The sequence below is a fragment of the Ranitomeya imitator genome, chromosome 2 (genome assembly GCF_032444005.1).
Source record: "Ranitomeya imitator isolate aRanImi1 chromosome 2, aRanImi1.pri, whole genome shotgun sequence".
NCBI classification, from domain to species: Eukaryota; Metazoa; Chordata; class Amphibia; order Anura; family Dendrobatidae; genus Ranitomeya; species Ranitomeya imitator.
In genome coordinates this window covers 838,830,337-838,852,182 of record NC_091283.1, presented here as the reverse complement: position 1 = coordinate 838,852,182, position 21,846 = coordinate 838,830,337, and the positions used below count along the sequence as shown (strand labels likewise).

At 42.7% G+C, this 21,846-nt stretch overlaps 1 protein-coding gene across 1 annotated transcript in view; it reads right to left on the bottom strand.

Moving 5' to 3' along the window:
• Nucleotides 1–21,846, bottom strand: part of SORCS3 (sortilin related VPS10 domain containing receptor 3) — a 770,211-nt gene that overhangs the window by 10,881 nt on the left and 737,484 nt on the right. Inside the window, exons 21-24 of the mRNA XM_069754246.1 lie at nucleotides 11,362–11,485; nucleotides 9,596–9,708; nucleotides 4,440–4,571; nucleotides 3,303–3,402 (exon numbers count right to left, since the gene is read on the bottom strand). Coding sequence (XP_069610347.1) covers nucleotides 3,303–3,402; nucleotides 4,440–4,571; nucleotides 9,596–9,708; nucleotides 11,362–11,485 — 469 coding nt within the window. The remainder of the gene's footprint in view (nucleotides 1–3,302; nucleotides 3,403–4,439; nucleotides 4,572–9,595; nucleotides 9,709–11,361; nucleotides 11,486–21,846) is intronic.

Genomic DNA, 21,846 nt, shown 5'->3' with positions numbered 1-21,846 from the left:
CATTCTAAGGATTGATTGAGGTCCCGGAAAAATGAAGGTTCAAAAGGATGGCAAAAAAATTGGTGACATTTAATAGAAGGTTTATTATTTCCATCATTAAAGAAGAATACATGATAATTGTGAAAAGGTGGGGGAATGCGTGCTGAGACACCCACCGAACTTCATAAAGGTGCCATGCAAGGCCAGTCATCTTGAGGCATTGGCTCTCTATGTGCACCATTCATTCTCTATGGGAGAAGCAGGGTCACAAACGTTAAACAGCCACCAATCTGCAAAATATTGCTTATCCAAAGGAGGGGGTCCTATCCAAAGGATAAGTGTTTGCTTGTAGCCCAGTGGGAGTCCAATTACGGGACCCTGGGGGATCAAATAGAGAATGGACAGAGTAGTGGTTGGCACGCACGGCTACCACTTCATTAGGACCAGATTTTAGAGCCTCGTTCTCAGGATATGTGGGGGTCCCAGCAAGGTCCCAGTGGTTGGAGCCTCACCGATCTGCAAGTGATCATCTATCCTGTTGATAGGTGCTTATTTTTAATGGTGGAAATAATCCTTTTACGGCGAAGTGCAAAGAAAATGTTTTAGATTCATGTGAAAGGGGGGAAAAAGTGGCAAAAAAATGATTTTGTGGCAGATCTAGAATTCTCCCCCAACTCCTCATTCCAGCAGCAAATAGTTTCTGTGGCAACATATTTCATATGTCAAGGAAAAGATGCAATAGAAAAGTAATCAGATGCTCATAGGGAAAGTTATCTGAAGGTCACAACCAGCCTGGAGCTGACAATGAATGAATCTGAATCTTAAACATTAAAAAACTTTAACGACCTTGTGGAAAGGAACAATAAATACAAAAAAAAAAGAATTAAATTACAGGATGAAAAGGGTGAAGTGGTCAAAAATGATGTTCAGAAGGACAAAGTTTTACATTCCTATCCTGCATCTGTGTTCTCTAAGAAAGCAATTGTAACATCAACTGATCTTCATGGTGCCTTCAAAGGAATAAAAGAATCCACTCTATCCATAAACAGAGAGATGGTGAGGAGACACTTAGCTAATTTACATGAAATTACAACTCTTAGTCCTGATGAATTACATCCTAGGGTACTGAAAGTGATAGCAGAAGAAGTTGTAGAACCACTAGCCAGAATCTTTTGAAAAATCCTGGAGAACAGGAGAAGTCCTAAAAGATTGGAGAAGGGCAAATGCTGTCACTATCTTCAAAAAAGGAAAGAAGACAGAGCCAGGAAATTACCAGCCAGTGAGCCTTACTTCTATACCAGAAAATATATTTGCAAAAACTATTAAACAGCATGTATATAAGTACTTGGATAAGAATACAGTAATTAACCAGAGCCATCATGGGTTTGTGGCAAACAAGTCATGCCAGACTAATCTAATTTCCTTCTATAATGGAATCACTGACTGGGTGGATCAGAGAAATGCGGTAGATAAAGTATATCCCAACTTCAGCAAAGCATTTGATAATGTATTTCATACTATCCTTATTGAAAAAAATGACCAAGTATGGGATTTACAAGGCTATGGTTAGGTGGATTCATAACTGGCTCAGTGATCGCACTCTAAGAGTGGTAACAAATGGTTGCACGTTCAATTGGAAAAGTGTTTCAAGTGGGGACCACAAGGCTCTGTACTGGCCCCAGTGTTGTTCAACATTTTTATAAATGATCTAGAGAAGGAAACTGAAGGTGAACTTATCAAATTGGCAGTCAATGTAGAGCTAGGAGGAATAGCAGAAGACAGAGAAAGGATTCAAAAGGATCTAGATAAGCTTCAACATTGGGCAGTGATTAATAGAGTGGTATTTAACAGGGAGAAATGCAAGATTCTACATCTGAGCAAGAAAAACAAAAAATACATCTACAGAATGGGAGGAATATAACTAAGCAACATCATGTGTGAAAAAGACTTGGGAATACTAATAGATCACAGACTGCACATGAGTCAACAGTGTGATGCAGCAAAATAAAATGCAAGCACAGTTATATAATGTATTAAGAGAAGCACAGAGTCTAGATCACATGAAGTAATTATCCCCCTCTACTCCTCCTTGGTCAGGCCTCACCTGTAATACTGTATCCAGTTCTGGGCACATTTTAAAAAAGAAATTGAAAAACTGGAGCAAGTTCAGAGAAGAGTTACCAGGATGGCGAGCAGACAGCAAACTATGTCCTACAAGGAACAGTTAAAGGATCTGGGAATGTTTAGCTTGCAAAAAAAGAAGACTAAGAGGAGACTTAATAGCTGTCTACAAATATCTGAGGGTCTGTCACAGTGTAGAGGAATCATCATTATTCTCATTTGCACATGGAAACACGAGAAGCAATGGGATGAAACTGAAAGGGAGAAGATACTGATTAGATATTAGAAAAAATGTTTTGACAGTGAAGGTGAGTAATGAGTAATAAGAAAGTCACGAGAGGTGGTGAGTTCTCCTTCAATGGAAGTCTTGAAACAGAGGCTGGACAGACATCTGTCTGAGATGGTTTAGTGAAACCTGCTTTGAGCAGGGGGTTGGACCAGATGACCCTGCAGGTCCCTTCCAACTCTACCATTCTATGATTTCATGACGTGAGGGTCTCGGCAAGGTTCCTGCCAGGGTCCCAGTGGTTGGTCCCCCATCAATCTGCAGGTTACCATCTATCCAGTGGATAGGTGCTTATTTTTAATGATGGAAATAATCCATTTAAGGGGAAGTGTAAGAAAAAAGTTTTAGATTCATGTGAGAAAAGTGGCAAAAGTGGCAAAAAAATGATTTTGAGGCAGATCTAGAATTCTCCCCTAACTTATCATTCCAACAGCAAATAGTTTCTGTGGCAACATATTTCATATGTCAAGGAAAAGATGTAATAGAAGAGTAGTCAGAAGCTCATAGGGAAAGTTATCTGAAGGTCACAACCAGCCTGGAGCTGACAATGAATGGATGCATCTGAATCAGAAACATTAAAAAACTTTAACGACATTGGGGTAAAGAACAATATATGTAAAAAAATTTAAAAAAAAAGAATAATTAAATTAGGAACAATATTTTTAAAATGTTGAAGGAATAAATGAAAACTTTTCAAAATAAGTTTTGTATTCAAAAATATAAAAAATGAAAAAACTAAAGTACGGTAAATGCAATGAATTTGTCAATGTTTAACCATATGAATCCTTGGATATAATCCTGACAACATTAGATATAGTAATATCTTGGGGAAAAGAAAGTAAAAATACATAAAATTAGACAATCTTGTAATTATTTTATAGAAAAAAAGTTGTTGTTTTTTCTGTCTTCGACTTACCTAAAGTAAGTTGGGTGACGTATACAAATATCTGGACTCCTGGTTTGAGTTCAAACATTATTAGGTTTTGATTGAGGGCACTAAAAAGAGACTCTACAATCTGGAAATTAAAAAAAACACAATTGTTAATACTTAAGGAAAATATCTTAATTTTTAAAAATCAAAAGGAACAACATGGCCCCCTAGAAATCTATATAATACGGATATATCGTGTGGCGTAGCGCGGGTTCTAAGCAATATTGACCCGTCGTAACCCAAGCGCTTAAGTTGGAGTTTGAGGAAGATACTGATATATTTATAGTCTATGTTTTGTCCTCCTAATTTTTATGCTAAAATTTATTTTTAAAGTTATACATTGTTACATTTTTTATTGTATCTGTTGTTTTTTATGTAACAAATTTATTGCCCTAATACTATCCTTTACCCTAGCTCGAAGTCTAGGCTTTTCATTGACCCAAGCCCATAGTGTTGCTCTATCTTTGTCCCCAGCCCTAAGTATATTCTTAAGCCTAATCCTAGTCTAAATCTAACCCTATGTAAACACTATCCTAATCAGTGCCCTAAATCTAACCCTAAGCATATCCAAACACTAGCCCTAATCTTAGCCCTAAATCTAATCTTAAAGACCGCAGCCACCGGCACCGATAACAGCTGATCAACGAGGGTGCCAGGTGTCAGACCCCGGACGATCAGACATTGATGACCTATCCTAAGGATAGGCTATTAATCAAAAGGTAGTGGCCAACTTTTTTTTTAACCATACTCAATCCCTAGCCCTAACCCTCAATAGGAATAGAAAAAAGGTTAAAAACTTGAAAGCATACCGGATATACCCGATTCGATACTGTCTGCATTAATTTGGTGTTCATCTTCTGTTATCTTGGCTGCTGCTTATGCAGAGCATGATGGATGGATGAGATGAATTTGTCATTGACTGCTGCCCTCTGCATAGGCAGAAACTGAGATGAAAAAGCCCACTTCATCATGCTGATTTTGGTTGCCGGTGATGCAGAGCGCAGCAGTCAAATGGTGCTTGTAGGTATTGGTTACTTGATAGGAGAGGTAGGGTGTCAGTATGGAATCTGTGACATTTTTTACCCCAACCCCCCACACTACGCATTGGGTAATTGGACTCACATGCTCCAGGTCGGCTTTACTTCCTTTCCTCCTTTCACTGATATTTTTTGGTGGTAATATAAAGAGTTCTGCTGAGGTTGGGAGGCCGGGGAACATGGCCACAAGAATGTGCTCGTCAGGAATACTGGTTACCTGAAATGATTTATATAGAAATATATACACAGACACAAGGAAAACCTAAACATATATATTATAGGTCAGTCTTATGGCCTCCAGACCCGAAACCCTACGATGGTCTAGTGTGGAAAAAACTGCGTCCGGCTCTTGGGGCTACGATATAGACCTTAGAATGCAACCGCATGACAAAATGATACATTCGTGCCAAGTTGTAGAACACTAGAATTTCTTCTCGAGCCTATGTACTCAATGTTTTATCTTGTACTCATTGACTATTTAAGTATTTCCATAACCAGGAATCAAATTTTCTTTGATTCTTTTTTCTTTTCGGAGTCCAGTGAAGAAGTCACCTGCAGGTCCCGATATTCGACTGGATTTACGCAACGTCTACATGTGATTTTGTAGCATTTTCAAAAACGTTCCAAAAAAGCTCCAAATGCTGCCGTACACATTAACCCGCAGATACTTAGCGGTTTATTACAGTTTTTGGTGGAAGATATGATTTTCTAACTGATTATAACAGTCCCAAATTTACCACATTTATTATAAAGTCTGGTGAAAATCAGTCCCGGTTATCTCCTATTCTTAAACTAGCCTAAGATTGTGTTTGGATGTTTTTAGGGTGTTTTATGTTTTTGGGATTGTGATTTTTTAAGATGTTTCTACCAAGAGATATCAAACAAATAAAGCATTAATATAACGCTGCTTGTGTCACTTGTCGGGAGAGAACTCAAATTCAAGGGTTGAGATTCATAGGGCCTGGAAGGGGTTAAAAAACTTTTTCTCACCTCTCCTGGGCCCACCCCATATGTCTCCTATCACCAGTCTTGTGATTGTTTCCAGTCTTTTCTTTCTCCTATGCTCCTCACTGAGAGAAGACAGAGGAACCAATTGGAGGTCAGGTGGTGGGAGAATGAGGGGGAGGGGTAAGAAAAAGAGTTTCTTTTAACTCTTCTCCCTTAATTTTTTGTTAATCAAACTTACCGGACCTAGTTCAAGTGAATTTGCCGAATTTTACTTTTCAACAACTTTTCTCCTTTCTAATAACGAAGCACTTTCTTTGTTTTGTATTTAAGATTTTTGCTTTTTAATTTTTCCGCTATAGAAAGTTAGATAAATGTTCTTCTAAACATTACTAAGATGTTTCTTTAAAAAAAAAAGCTGATGATTAACTTATAAAAAATATCTATAAAAATTACTACAATAACCCAAAACATAAAATCTAATAAAACGAATAAATTTTTTTTAAAAAAAGTAAAAGATAATAACGGCAAAATCCACCGTGATTGTCAGATTCTTGCTTCTAATAAAAATAAGACTAACAAAATTCAAAAATAAATGTATCAATATAATATTGCTCGAATTCGCTGTTTTTATTTCCACTAAATAATATAAAAACTGAAACGTGATGTGATAAGTTGAACATTTCTTGGAGTTGGTAAAATTTGGTGCAGAATAAGGAGGTAAATAAGATCTACGACAAGAGGCTACTTTTTTGTTCCGATGATTTTTGCTTATCTCGTTGATCATTTTATTGGTTCCGTTTATCTTGGAGGAGATCTCAGCCGCTGGGATAGGACTCGCGCTGGAGGCTTGGTGTATAATAAACTCTAAAGATATGACTCATATTGATTCCAGACGTCTTATGTCTCCGGAAGATGCTCCAGAAGACGGAGCCCGGACTGCGCCGCAGACTCATTCACTTACTCTTCAATGAAATATCCCATATTTCTGCAGTGAGCGGACACTAATTAATTGCTAGTTACACAGGAACGTCTTATTAGATTAGGTCTGACATCCATAATATAAGAGGACGAGTCAATCACAGTTAATCATGATCCGGCCGGCCAGGGCTGAAGCAAATGAAGGATGATTAGCCACTTGCCACCAGCAGTCAGCATGGAGGACGGGCAAAAGGTGGTGGGATAGGAGAACCGGAAAATCCTAGAACATTTGACCATAATCAGGAGATAAAAAATAATAGGACTGATTTTCTGTTCCAGCATGTCTTACGAAAACCGGCCACCTAGGAGAAGACAACCCCCTTGACGAACATTTTTACTTAAATGCAAGTATTTTTGTTTAAAATCCATTTTTGGAATTGGGATTCATTACAACTTTTACATTATTTGCCTTCTATAGCTTCTGTGGCTGCAGAATGAGTTAACTGAGAATCTGTTAGTGACCAGAGAGTTTAGAACTATTATCTTCCACCTTCCGAGCCTCTCAGCCGATATATGATTGCAAAGTTCAGCTCAACTTTCATGTGGCCATAGGAAACGCATAATAATATATATGACCAATTTTCAGTTCCACCATATGATATTATGGCCACATTTTAGGAGAAGCTCTGCCCTCCCGGAAGACCAGATTTATTGAAATGCATGTGTTTTAAACTAAAAACCATCTTTGTAATTGGGTTTCATTACAAATGTTTCAATGTTTGCCTTCTAATACTTGCCGTAGAAAGAAAAAAAAAAGAAGGCACACGTAGCCGAAACGCGCGTTGGGGTCGTGGCACCATCAGACCAGAGGTAATGTAATTGTTATTAGTTTGTTTGGTTGTTACCCGTTATTCTGCCGCAAGTATTACGGACCTGGGAGTGAAGCATATGTGACTATGCCGTTGAGGCAGGAATGATTTGCAGTCCACATGGCCATTGATTTACGTGGTAGTGGGTTATATGGTTGTAACAGTTATCTCTGGTCTGGGGATGTTGGTACTATTCCCATTAATAGTGTTTTATTATAGATGTATCACTAATAAAAGCATTTGAAATTTTTTGTATGTTTAGGTCTCTTTTGTGCAGATAATTGTAGGTTTATATTGCTGTAGAAAGAGTAAACTGAAGATCTGTCAGTGAGCTTGTTATGACGGGAGAGTTTAAAACTCTTATACTCATCCTTGTGCTGCCTTCTTCAAAACAAATTGAATTTGCCTCGAATGTCACAAAAATTTCCGATTACATGCAAATCTAGCAAAGTGGCCGTTTTGCTGTAATCTAAAGAGAAGAAAATGGGTACATTTGTGTATAACACGAACCCTTCTTGGACCTGACATGTTGCGCTTCCAGCTTTCCTGACAGATTAGAGCTCTCAGAAAACATCATGACTTGTGTTATGTAGTCGCAGGACTGAGTCCTTGCCAGAGACGCTGGAGATACTGGAATATCTAATATATTAAGTGCGAATCATATATATATATTATATAAATATATATAGTGTGAGATGATACTGGGATGTAGTATGGTACAGTCATGGCCCGAAAGTGTTGGCACCCTTGAAATTGTTAAAGAAAATTAAGTATTTATCCCAGGAAACTATTGCAATTCCACCTGTTTTGTTCTACACTTGTTTAATTATTTTGTGTGTATTGGAGCAACACAAAAAAAATATCAGAGATGAAAAGACAAATTGGACATAATTTCACACAAAACCCAAAAGTGAGACGAACAAACTTTTTGGCACCTTTTAAAAAAATGTGAATAAATAACTTTGTTTCAAGCATGTGATGCTCGTTCACACTCACCTGTGGCAAGTAACAGGTGTGGGCAATATGAAAATCACACCTGAAACTAGATAAAAAGGGGAGAAGTTGACTCAATCAGCTTGAAGAACAGAAAGAGGAGAAAAGAACTGTCTGAGGACTTGGCAACCAAAATCGTTGAACAATATCAACAATCTCACAGATACAAGTCCATCTCCAGAGATCTTGATGTTCCTTTGTCCACGGTGCGCAACATAATCAAGAAGTTTTCAACCCATGGCACTGTAGCTAATCTCCCTGGATGTGGACAACAGAGAAAAATTGATGAAAGTTTGGAACGTAGGATAGTCGAGATGGTGGATAAGCATCCCCAATCAAGGTCCAAAGAAATCCAAGCTGTCCTGCAGGTTCAGGGTGCATCAATGTCAGTGTGAATTATCTATACACATGTGAATGAAATGAAATTCTATGGTAGGAGACCCAGGAGGACACCACTGCTGACACAGAGACATAAAAAAGATAGACTGCAGTTTGCCAAAATTTACTTGAGTAAGCCAAAATCCTTCTGGGAAAGCTTCTTGTGGACAGATGAGACCAAAATAGAGCTTTTCGGTAAAGCACATCATTCTATTATTTACCGAAAATGGAATAAGGCCTATAAAGAAAAGAACACAGCACCTACAGTCAGATATGATGGAGGGTCCCAGATGTTTTGGTGTTCCTTTGTTACCTCTGGCACTGGGCACCTTGACAGTGTGCAAGGCATCATGAAATCTAAAGATTACCAAAGGATTTTGGGTGGCAATGTAGTGCCCAGTGTCAGAAAGCTGGGTTTGCGTCTTAGGTCATGGGTCTTCCAGCAGGACAATGACCCCAAACATACATCAAGGAGCCCCCAGAAATGAATGGAAAAAAGTGCTGGAGAGTTCAGAAGTGGCAGCGATGAGTGCGGATCTAAATCGATCATCTGTGGAGAAATCTTAAAATTGTTGTTGGGAGAAGGCGTCTTCACATATTGGAGACCTGGAGCAGTTTGTAAGAAGAGTCGTCCAAAATCCCAGCTGAGAGGCGCATGAAGCTTATAGATGGTTATAGGAAGCGATTGATTGTAGTTATTTATTCTAAAGGGTGCAACCAAATATTAAGGAGGGTGCCAACAATTTTGTGCTGGACATCTTTGGAGTTTTGTGTGAAATTATCTACAATTTCTTATTTTTTCTCTTTTGTTTGTGTTGTTCCAATACACAAGGAAATAAACCTGTGTATAAGAAAATGTGTGCAACTGTAACTATTACCTGTGAGAAATACATCATATTCTGGAACAATTTTAAGGATGCCAACACTTTCGGCCATGACTGTATGTATGATAGAGCATGAGATGGTCCAGTGCTGTAGTATGAGATGGTCCGGTGCTGTCCCGATGATGCAGGCGCATGCGCGGTTTGATCTCTCCCCATATGACAGCACCTCATGTACCTCCGTGCCTCTCATGTCTCATGCCCGGCAGCGTACAGTGCATCTCGCAGACCTCCGCTGCCCCCGCGTTACCTACCTGTATCAGAGCCTTCTTAATGAGCTTGCTGATGTCTAGTCTCCACTCGGGGATGTCGGGATTGTGATAATCCAGATTCGGAGAAAATGACAGCAGCTGCGACTGGAAATACTCTGAAACACAACCATTAAAAGACGCTTTGTGTCAATTCCCCGGGCATCGCCTTTTAATATTCTGCACTGACTTTATCGGGTTCTTGTAATGAAAAATTCGACAAGCTTTAAAAAAAAATAAAATAAATAAATCTCCATCTTCACGTTATGGAGAAGGCGGCTCACAGGCTTCTGCTTACTAGAGTAGACATTCATTAGACGCTCGCGGCCGTCAGGTAGCATGCGGCCCGCTGTGCCCCGCCGTGCGCCTACAGACACTTAATGGCTTTTTAAATGAACACTGTCACCAATTGGCTAATGGCATTGGGCACGGAGATCTCGTGCGCTCATGTCCACTACCGGACAGATGGCCGCTCGCCATGGTGTTTGGATTCTGGTGGAAGAAGTTGGAATTAAGTTTCATGGTTTGGTAATTTCTGCAATTTTTCAGGATAGGTCATGAATATCAGACTGGTGGGGGCCGATCTATCAGCCGATACCTGGTCCCGCCGAGGCCGGATGTACACAGTGTACAGAGCTGGGAGAGCCCAGCGCCATATGTCCTATAATGATCATTCTCGGGTACAAGGAACGACCACTACTCGATATACGAGGCTGTGGTGTTCCAGGTGTTTCTGGCCACGGCTGATCGGTGCGGAGCCAAGTATCAGACTCCTATCTATCTGATATTAATGACGGAGCCCCCTTATCCAAAAATAGTTGACAAAATCCAACAATAAGGACCTTTATTTATTGAAGAGGTATCCTTGACCATGGTATTGATGGTCGTTGGGGGTTGGACCCAAGCTCCTCCTTTCCGTTGTGCCGGTTCCTGGTATTTCAGTCCAGTCCCATTTACTAGAATTAAACTCATCTACTCATCAATACTAGGAATCTTTATGGGATGACGCCGTGCCAGGTAACCAAAGAGGAGGGTCATCAAGGATATGAATGCTGGACCCCCAGTGACCAGATATCGAGGATAGAAAACCAATGTTATAGTCTCCAAAAACTTCCTTACGTGCTCCCTCCATCTCTTCTTAAAATAATCTTTTCTAGAAAACTGCATAAACCAATGGCCGTGGATGTAAACAGGTCCATAAGATCAACGAGTTGTGAATTAATTATGAATACACTCCATGGTGAAGATCAGAACAGACCTATTTTTATGGTGACCCAGATGGAATTGGCCTTTATTTCCTCCTCCAAATCTTTTCTAAGACCCTTGAATCAACGCCCCGTAATCAAAGAGGATAAGATCAGCAAAAGTTGGACTCCGTGTCTTCAAAGGCCAACAACAACTGAAGGCTACAAGGTAACATTGCAAAGAAGGACCAATTGTACTCTGTAAAAAATTCACATTTGGTGCGAAAGTTGGGAAAATTGCCCAAAGTATAGACTTCATGTGCCACCAATATAACCAAAAAATACACATTTATTGGCCATAAAACAAACGTTATCTCTGTGTACCTGCTGGGGGAAGATGCCTAATGGACACATTTTAGCATTCATTGGCCCATAAGGGATTATGGACGCCCTTCAGGAACAGCCTAATCTGCATTTGTGGCTTTTGGAGATGGTCTTATTATTACTATACAGGGATATTAAGGGGTTATACTGCTGACTTTAAAGACCTGACACTAACTTCTTGCTTGGTATATCAGAAGGACTTACCGTGTACAGCAACCTCTTTGGTGTCCTGTATGAGAGCGTTTCCAGAGGACACCTGCACGGTGATGGTGTTCACGCCTTCCACATGAAATGTCAGTGAGATGCTGCTGTCCAGGGTGATTAGAGGCTGGAAATACAGAAGAGAGAAGTGTCCTGTGTGGGCAGTAACGCGTCCACAATGTAGCAGGCAAACTATCAGGTCCCAGACTGTCCTGGAAACTCTTTGGCACCCAGAGATCGCAGTGCAGGGAGCCACTAGGCAGACAGAGGTCCATTGTTATGGTCTCTGTCTCTTACAGGAAGCTCTAATCCCAGTTGTGCCCTAAATATGGAGTGCGGAGCCTTACGGTAACATATCCCATTACAGATACGCAGCACCATTGACTTTTACACCTTTAACCCCTTTGTGACATCAATTGTCAATTTGTAAAATGCAAATTGGTTGTTGTAAAAGCCTGGGGCCATCTTACTGTGTTTACGAAGTCGAGCTTGTGGCTAAGCTGCATAAAAGACCAATAAATATGCAATAGACTCATTATATATATATAAAGCAGTGTCTTAAAAGAACTGATTGAAAATGTGAAAAAAAAACTAAAAAAGCTCATTCTAAAAACAAAACCAAAGTAACATATTTGACATTGCTCTGTTTGTAATAGTCATATGATAGGGGTGATACTGGAACTTCACACACCGTTCCCATTCAGCGATCTCTGCTATTCTCCAGCAGTTCCCATGAACCATGCGATTATCCGTGATCTACAGCATTAGCCAGCCTGATGTATTTCAACAGACCAGAGTCACCCTCCTGACGCATCCCCTGAGGAAGCGGGACGAAACGCGCGTCGGGGCGGAGGGACACTGGACCTTCATGAAGAAGAATATTTATCCACAGCACTTTACTTAGTTTTCACTACGGCTTGTCTGCTTGCACTTTTTTGGTGCTGTGATAACATTTTAATATATATTGTACCAGATTTTGATCCGACATGTTTGTGGACTATGCAGTCCTCCTACGAGGGTCCACTTAAAGAGCCCATGTGTGGTAGTAAGATCTGCACCCCCTATGGTGCCCCCACTGTTCACTACTCTGCACAGCTGCTGCCGCTTCTTATAGACCACCGGTAAAGGCTACAAGTAGCAAACAACAACCCCCATTATCATAGACCCGCAGACCGGCTCAGCCGCAGCACCAGACCTCCCCTCCCACACAATAAGCCGGCGATATCTTTCAGTTTTTTCCCGTTCGGCTTCATAATTATTAGCTGCCGCTTTCACCACTTCAAAGGGAAACTTTTAAATAATGTTCCTCTCCCTTTATGTTTTATTCTTTTGAGGGTAATTACCTTTCTTTCTAAAGAAACCCGCCTGTCACCCCCTCCCCAACTAGGATTTAACTACTTTCTCGGCATTTTGCACAAAGAAAACCCCGACTCGGAGCTTCACTTAAAGGAGCCGCGTCTCATAACATGAACACACGAGGCTGAAGATGAGGAGTGGACATCGATATTTATACAAAGTTATCGCGCAAAGTTACAAAAAAAAGATACAAAAGTGCAAATATCCAGTCCCAATGATAAAGACTGGGACGAGGTTCACAATTAGCATGAGGAAGTGGGACAATAGCAAAATATTTAATAACGCTGAGCGAGTCCATACTTCTTACATAATCGTTATGACTCTGTGCTTAGAACTATTCAATTCATACGTGCAGTACCACATTTCGCCACAAGTGGCAGTATACAACAGGTGAAGTCAGTGACAAACAGTAGGTATTTTTTTCTTAATAGCTTTTACTGTTATTTAGTTCCCCCTAGAGGACTTGATCTTGCGATTTTTTGATCCCTTACCATATACTACAACACCGCAGTACTGTGGTTTGTGTTGAAATTAATGATGTCCTATTAAGCCCGCCAAGAGTCTTTGATGGGGTCCTTCAGCATGCCAAAAGCATCCATTGGAACCATGCGGTGAATAAAAAGGGGTATTAGAGCGGACCCTCACCCCAGATTGCACCAATAAATGCCACTGTAAGGGGATGCTAAAGACAGTTGCCTACTGTATAACACAGCTGACACTCATCGCGTATGGTGCGGTCTCAGCTCCCGAGCCCGCATCATACCCATGTACTCAACATGCATAGTGGAAGTCAAGAGGAGGTTAAAAGAAATAGCCCCCCATTAAAAAATCACTTTTCCTGATAGAGAGCTTCAAACAAAACAGAGGTACCGCCATCCACCACTAGAGGGAGCTATACTGTAGTTTTAGTGGGTGGTTCAAAGTAGGCAGTAAGCTCCTGAACTCCCCCTAGTGGTGGCTGCATGTAGAAAGAATTTTATAATTTTCCTTTTCAAAAAGGAGGAAAGGCACAAACTTATATAAAAATACATTAAAAAATGTTATCAGTACCAAATTGTAGACTTTAAGGGATCCATCATAATTATTGTATTACTGTGTCTAGTGATGTGCCTGTATATGTAAAGATATAACAATCTATAATGACACGTTTCCCATAGTAATCGGATGTGCCAGGTGTTATGGCTGGCAATCAGGCAACACAGCGTGCAGTAATCAGCGCACATACAGAGATCTGGCAAAAACCCAAAACAATAGGACGAGCTCTGAGACGTGGAATCTCTGTAGACTGCAGTACCTGAACTGTCCTCACACAACTGGAAGCAGCAGTGGATTGCGCCTATCAACTACCTATGCAACTCGGCACTGCCTGAGGAGCTGACTAGCCTGAAGATAGAAATACAAGCCTGACTTACCTCAGAGAAATACCCCAAAGGAATAGGCAGCCCCCACATATAATGACTGTTAGCAAGATGAAAAGACAAACGTAGGAATGAAATAGATTCAGCAAAGTGAGGCCCGATATTCTAGACAGAGCGAGGATAGCAAAGAGAACTATGCAGTCTACAAAAAACCCTAAAACGAAAACCACGCAAAGGGGCAAAAAGACCCACCGTGCCGAACTAACAGCACGGCGGTGCACCCCTTTGCTTCTCAGAGCTTCCAGCAAAAGATAATAACTAGGGTTGAGCGAAACGGGTCGAACATTTTCAAAAGTCGCCGACTTTTGGCTAAGTCGGGGTTTCATGAAACCCGATCCGACCCCTGTGCGGGGTCGGCCATGCGGTACGCGACTTTCGCGCCAAAGTCGCGTTTCAATGACGCGAAAAGCGCCATTTCTCAGCCAATGAAGGTAAACGCAGAGTGTGGGCAGCGTGATGACATAGGTCCTGGTCCCCACCATCTTAGAGAAGGGCATTGCAGTGATTGGCTTGCTGTCTGCAACGTCACAGGGGCTATAAAGAGGCGTTCCCGCCGACCGCCATCTTACTGCTGCTGATCTGAGCTTAGGGAGAGGTTGCTGCCGCTTTGTCAGAAGCAGGGATAGCGTTAGGCAGGGTCCATTAACCACAAAACCGCTTGTGCTGCAGCGATTTGCACTGTCCAACACCACCCTCGGTGTGCAGGGACAGTGGAAGTTTTTTTTTTTTTTTTTTCCCCTCAGCGCTGTAGCTCATTGGGCTGCCCTAGAAGGCTCCCTGATAGCTGCATTGCTGTGTGTACGCCGCTGTGCAAACCAACTGCTTTTTTCAAAGCACAAATCCTCTTGTTCCTTCCTTTCTGCACAGCTATCTTTTTTGTTTGTCCACACTTTTTATTTAATTTGTGCATCAGTCCACTCCTTATTGCTGCCTGCCATACCTGGCTGAGATTACTGCAGGCAGGGAGATAGTAGCTGCCTGCCATACCTGGCTGAGATTACTGCAGGCAGGGAGATAGTAATTGTAGGACATTCCCTGTTTTTTTTTTTTTTTTTTTTTTTGGTGGGAGATTAAGATTGGCAATTTGGCATTTCTGCTAGAGTGCCATCCCTGTGTGTGCCATCTCTCTCACATAGTGGGCCATAGAAAGCCTTTTCATTTTTCTGTATTTTTTTTTGTGGGGTGTATAAATTCTCCCTGATAAAAATACAGTGGGAGATTAATATTGGCCTTTGGGCTTGTGTGCCAGTCCTGAGTGTGCCATCTCTCTCACAAATAGTGGGCCATAGAAAGCCTATTTTATTTTTTTTTGGGTTTTATAAATTCTCCCTGAAAAAAAGGGAGATTAATATTGGCCTCTGGGCTTCTGTGCCAGTCCTGAGCGTGCCATCTGTGCCAGTCCTGAGCGTCCCATCTCTCTCACAAATAGTGGGCCATAGAAAGCCTATTTAATTTTTTTTTTGGTTTTATAAATTTTCCCTGAAAAAAGGGAGATTAATATTGGCCTCTGGGCTTGTGTGCCAGTTGTGAGCGTGCCATCTGTGCCAGTCCTGAGCGTGCCATCTCTCTCACAAATAGTGGGCCATAGAAAGCCTATTTAATTTTTTTTTTGGTTTTATAAATTTTCCCTGAAAAAAGGGAGATTAATATTGGCCTCTGGGCTTGTGTGCCAGTTGTGAGCGTGCCATCTGTGCCAGTCCTGAGCGTGCCATCTCTCTCACAAATAGTGGGCCATAGAAAGCCTATTTAAATATTTTTTTGGTTTTATAAATTCTCCCAGAAAAAAAGGGAGATTAATATTGGCCTCTGGGCTTCTGTGCCAGTCCTGAGCGTGCCATCTGTGCCAGTCCTGAGCGTCCCATCTCTCTCACAAATAGTGGGCCATAGAAAGCCTATTTAATTTTTTTTTTGGTTTTATAAATTTTCCCTGAAAAAAGGGAGATTAATATTGGCCTCTGGGCTTGTGTGCCAGTTGTGAGCGTGCCATCTGTGCCAGTCCTGAGCGTGCCATCTCTCTCACAAATAGTGGGCCATAGAAAGCCTATTTAAATTTTTTTTTGGTTTTATAAATTTTCCCTGAAAAAAGGGAGATTAATATTGGCCTCTGGGCTTGTGTGCCAGTTGTGAGCGTGCCATCTGTGCCAGTCCTGAGCGTGCCATCTCTCTCACAAATAGTGGGCCATAGAAAGCCTATTTAAATATTTTTTTGGTTTTATAAATTCTCCCAGAAAAAAAGGGAGATTAATATTGGCCTCTGGGCTTCTGTGCCAGTCCTGAGCGTGCCATCTGTGCCAGTCCTGAGCGTCCCATCTCTCTCACAAATAGTGGGCCATAGAAAGCCTATTTAATTTTTTTTTTGGTTTTATAAATTTTCCCTGAAAAAAGGGAGATTAATATTGGCCTCTGGGCTTGTGTGCCAGTTGTGAGCGTGCCATCTGTGCCAGTCCTGAGCGTGCCATCTCTCTCACAAATAGTGGGCCATAGAAAGCCTATTTAATTTTTTTTTTGGTTTTATAAATTTTCCCTGAAAAAAGGGAGATTAATATTGGCCTCTGGGCTTGTGTGCCAGTTGTGAGCGTGCCATCTGTGCCAGTCCTGAGCGTGCCATCTCTCTCACAAATAGTGGGCCATAGAAAGCCTATTTAAATATTTTTTTGGTTTTATAAATTCTCCCAGAAAAAAAGGGAGATTAATATTGGCCTCTGGGCTTCTGTGCCAGTCCTGAGTGTGCCATCTGTGCCAGTCCTGAGCGTCCCATCTCTCTCACAAATAGTGGGCCATAGAAAGACTATTTTTTTTTGGGGGGGGGTTTTAGAAATTCTCCCTGGAAAAAAAAAGGGAGATTAATATTGCCCTTTGGGCTTGTGTGCCAGTACTAAGCGTTCCATCTCTCTCTCTCTCTCTTAGTCAGTGGGCCATAGAACGCCTATTTTTGGTTTTATTTGTTTTCTAAATTCTCCCTGAAAAAATCATTTTATTTTATTTGGTTTCTAAATTCTTCCTGATAAAATCATATTTTTTTTATTATTTTTTTTTCTAAAGTCTCCCTGAAAAAAAAAAAAAAAAAAAAAAAACAGTGGGAGATTAATATTGGCCTTTCTGCTTGTGTGCCAGTCTTGACTCCTGGGTGTGCCATCTCTCTCTCTCTCTCTCTCTCTCTCTCTCTCTCCAATTGTGGTCCATAGAAAGCCTATATTTTTTTTCCTTGATTTGGGTTCCAAAATCTACCAGAGAAAATAACTCCATCAATCATTGGTAGAAAAATATTGGCCTCTGGGCTTGTGTGCCACTCCTGATTCCTGTGTGCGTCATCTCTCACTCAGTGGCCCATAGAAAGCATATAGTTTGTTACATTTGTTTTCTAAATTCTCCCTGCAAAAATCAATTTTTTTTTTTTGGGGGGGTTTCTAAAGTGTTCCTGAAAAAAATAAAAATAAAAAACAAATAATAGTGTGACATTAATATTAACATTTGTGCTTCAGTGACAGTCCTGCGTGTGGGGCATCTCTCTAATTTGCAGCCACCAAAAAAAGAGTGTGTAACATTGTGCCTGATTTTCGCGGTGGTCTCACCAACCTGTAAAGGGGTAGCTAAATCATACTGAAGTTATAGCTCACCGTGTAAGTTGTGTGACTGCAACAAATAACGTTAGTTTGGTTACGTTTTTAAAACAATGAGGAAGTCTAGTGGAAGAGGTCGTGGCCGGGGGCGTTCATTGTCAGCTGGTAATGAGGGTAGTGGTAGTGGTGGAGCATCAGGTGGTCGTGGGGAAAAAAATATTGCACCTAAGTCTGGAGCTGTGGAGCCAGGTTCGTCGTCCGGCTACACAAGGCCTCGAACGCTCCCTTTTCTGGGATTAGGAAAACCGCTTTTAAAGCCGGAGCAGCAAGAGCAAGTTTTGGCTTATCTTGCTGACTCAGCCTCTAGCTCTTTTGCCTCCTCTCGTGAAACTGGTAAAAGTAAAAGCAGCGCGTCGTTAGTGGATGTTCACGGTCAGGGACAAGTCACTTCCTTGTCCTCTTCAGCAAAAACAACAACAGAGAAGAATGCAGCAGGCGACACAACGGGTTACTCCATGGAGCTCTTTACACATACCGTCCCTGGCTTAGAAAGTGAAGCAGTTAACAGTCCATGCCCATTACAAATTGAATCTGACATGGAGTGCACTGACGCACAGCCACAGCCAGACTACTATGCTGGTCCTTTGACTCAGACCACAACATTGCCCTCGCAGGGTGCTGATCAAGAATCAGACCCTGATGAGACTATGTTGCCCCATCACGAACGCTATACCACCGAACGACACGGTGACACAGACGAAGTTGCGCAGGAGGTACAAGAAGAGTTATTAGATGACCCAGTTCTTGACCCCGATTGGCAGCCATTGGGGGAACAGGGTGCAGGCGGCAGCAGTTCTGAAGCAGAGGAGGAGGAGGGGCCGCAGCAGGCATCAACATCGCCACAGGTTCCATCTGCCGGGCCCGTATCTTGCCCAAAACGCGTGGCAAAGCCAAAACCTGGTGGAGGACAGCGTGGCCATCCGGTTAAAGCTCAGTCTGCAATGCCTGAAAAGGTATCCGATGCTAGAAAGAGTGCAGTCTGGCATTTTTTTAAACAACATCCAATTGATCAGCGCAAAGTCATCTGTCAAAAATGTTCTACTTCCTTAAGCAGAGGTCAGAATCTGAAAAGTCTCAATACTAGTTGCATGCATAGACATTTAACCACCATGCATTTGAAAGCTTGGACTAACTACCAAACGTCCCTTAAGGTTGTTGCACCCTCGGCCAATGAAGCTAGTCATCAACGCAACATCCCTTCCGGCAGTGTAGGACCACCATTTAGCGCACCACCTGCTGTATCTGTGCAGGTATCTTTGCCAGGCCAAAGCAGTCAGGGTCAGGGAATCACCAGTTTCGTAGTAGGAAACACTGCATCTAGGGCACCGGCGGCAACAATACCATCTCCCACCGTCTCTCAGTCTGCCATGTCCACCGGCACCCCCGCTAGTTCCACGATCTCCATCTCTCCAGTCCAGCTCACCCTACATGAGACTATGGTTAGAAAAAGGAAGTACTTAGCCTCGCATCCGCGTACACAGGGTTTGAACGCCCACATAGCTAGACTAATCTCGTTAGAGATGATGCCCTACCGGTTAGTTGAAAGCGAAGCTTTCAAAGACCTGATGGACTACGCTGTACCACGCTACGAGCTACCCAGTCGACACTTTTTTTCCAGAAAAGCCATCCCAGCCCTCCACCAGCATGTTAAAGAGCGCATCGTCCATGCACTCAGGCAATCTGTGAGCACAAAGGTGCACCTGACAACAGATGCATGGACCAGTAGGCATGGCCAGGGACGTTACGTGTCCATCACGGCACACTGGGTAAATGTGGTGGATTCAGGGTCCACAGGGGACAGCAAGTTTGGGACAGTTCTGCCTAGCCCACGGTCTAGTAAACAGTTGTCTGTAGCCGTTCGCACCCCCTCCTCCTCCTCCTCCTCCTCGTCCTCCTGCAGAAGCAAGAGCTCGTCCACAGACCGCAGTCGCACAAACACTCCATCCGCACCTGCCACTGTTGCACACCAGGTCTCCCATTATGGGGCAGCTACTGGCATACGTCAGCAGGCTGTATTGGCTATGAAGTGTTTGGGCGACAATAGACACACCGCGGAAGTTCTGTCCGAGTTCTTGCAGCAAGAAACGCAGTCGTGGCTGGGCACTGTAGATCTTGAGGCAGGCAAGGTAGTGAGTGATAACGGAAGGAATTTCATGGCTGCCATCTCCCTTTCCCAACTGAAACACATTCCTTGCCTGGCTCACACCTTAAACCTGGTGGTGCAGTGCTTCCTGAAAAGTTATCCGGGGTTATCCGACCTGCTCCTCAAAGTGCGTGGACTTTGCGCACATATCCGCCGTTCGCCTGTACACTCCAGCCGTATGCAGACCTATCAGCGTTCTTTGAACCTTCCCCAGCATCGCCTAATCATAGACGTTGCAACAAGGTGGAACTCAACACTGCACATGCTTCAGAGACTGTGCGAACAGAGGCGGGCTGTTATGTTTTTGTGGGAGGATACACATACACGGGCAGGCAGTAGGATGGCAGACATGGAGTTGTCAGGTGTGCAGTGGTCGAAGATTCAAGACATGTGTCAAGTCCTTCAGTGTTTTGAGGAATGCACACGGCTGGTTAGTGCAGACAACGCCATAATAAGCATGAGCATCCCCCTAATGCGTCTGCTGATGCAAAGTTTGACGCACATAAAGGATCAGGCGTCTGCACCAGAGGAAGAGGAAAGCCTTGATGACAGTCAGCGATTGTCTGGTCAGGGCAGTGTACATGACGAGGTACCGGGCGAAGAGGAGGTGGAGGATGAGGAGGATGATGGGGATGAGTATATTTTTAATGAGGAAGCTTTCCCGGGGGCACGGGAAATTGGTGGCGTGGCAAGGCCGGGTTCTGGTTTTTTGAGGGACACAAGTGACGTAGATTTGCCTGCAACTGCCCCTCAACCAAGCACAACCGCAGATTTGACAATGGGAACTTTGGCCCACATGGCGGATTATGCCTTGCGTATCCTCAAAAGGGACACACGCATTACAAAAATGATGAACGATGACGATTACTGGTTGGCCTGCCTCCTTGATCCTCGCTATAAAGGCAAATTGCAAAATATTATGCCACATGAGAACTTGGAACTAATATTAGCAACAAAACAATCAACTCTTGTTGACCGTTTGCTTCTGGCATTCCCTGCACACAGCGCCCGTGATCGTTCTCACACGAGCTCCAGGGGCCAGCAGACCAGAGGTGTTAGAGGGGCAGAAATCAGAAGTGGCGTTGGCCAGAGGGGTTTTCTGACCAGGTTGTGGAGTGATTTTTCTATGACCGCAGACAGGACAGGTACTGCAGCATCAATTCAAAGTGACAGGAGACAACATTTGTCCAGTATGGTTACAAACTATTTTTCATCCCTTATCGACGTTCTCCCTCAACCGTCATTCCCATTTGATTACTGGGCATCCAAATTAGACACCTGGCCAGAATTGGCAGAATATGCATTGCAGGAGCTTGCTTGCCCGGCAGCTAGTGTCCTATCAGAAAGAGTATTCAGTGCTGCAGGTTCAATACTAACAGAAAAAAGGACTCGTCTGGCTACCCAAAATGTAGATGATCTAACCTTCATTAAAATGAACCACAACTGGATTTCAAAATCTTTTGCCCCACCCTGCCCGGCTGACACCTAGCTTTCCTATGAAAAGGTCTTGCCTGTGGACTATTCTGAATGACTTTTCCAATCTCGTAATTTTCTTCACCTGATTGTCCAGCATACGACATGTTTCCACCTCACGAAATGGCCAAACTCCCCACACGGGGTCGTGCTATCGCCACTTTGCGCTTGGACCCTTGAGAGTGCTGTTTGTCTGAAGAGGTGGGTGTGGCCGCTTTTGGTCGACGGCACTGCCACTGGGTCCCTCATAGTACAATAAAGTGTCTCTGGCGGTGGTGGTGCGCACCCAACGTCAGACTCACCGTTGTAATATGAGGGGCCCTGTGCCTGTACCGCCGGCCACAAGCCAGTTCCCCCCCCCCCAGCTCAAACAGTGCTCTACCACTAGCAAAATTATCTCTCACAGCTTCACCAATGTGTAGTCTGGGCGCTGACATCCTTCAATGCCTGGCACTGACAATACCATTGTTTTGACATT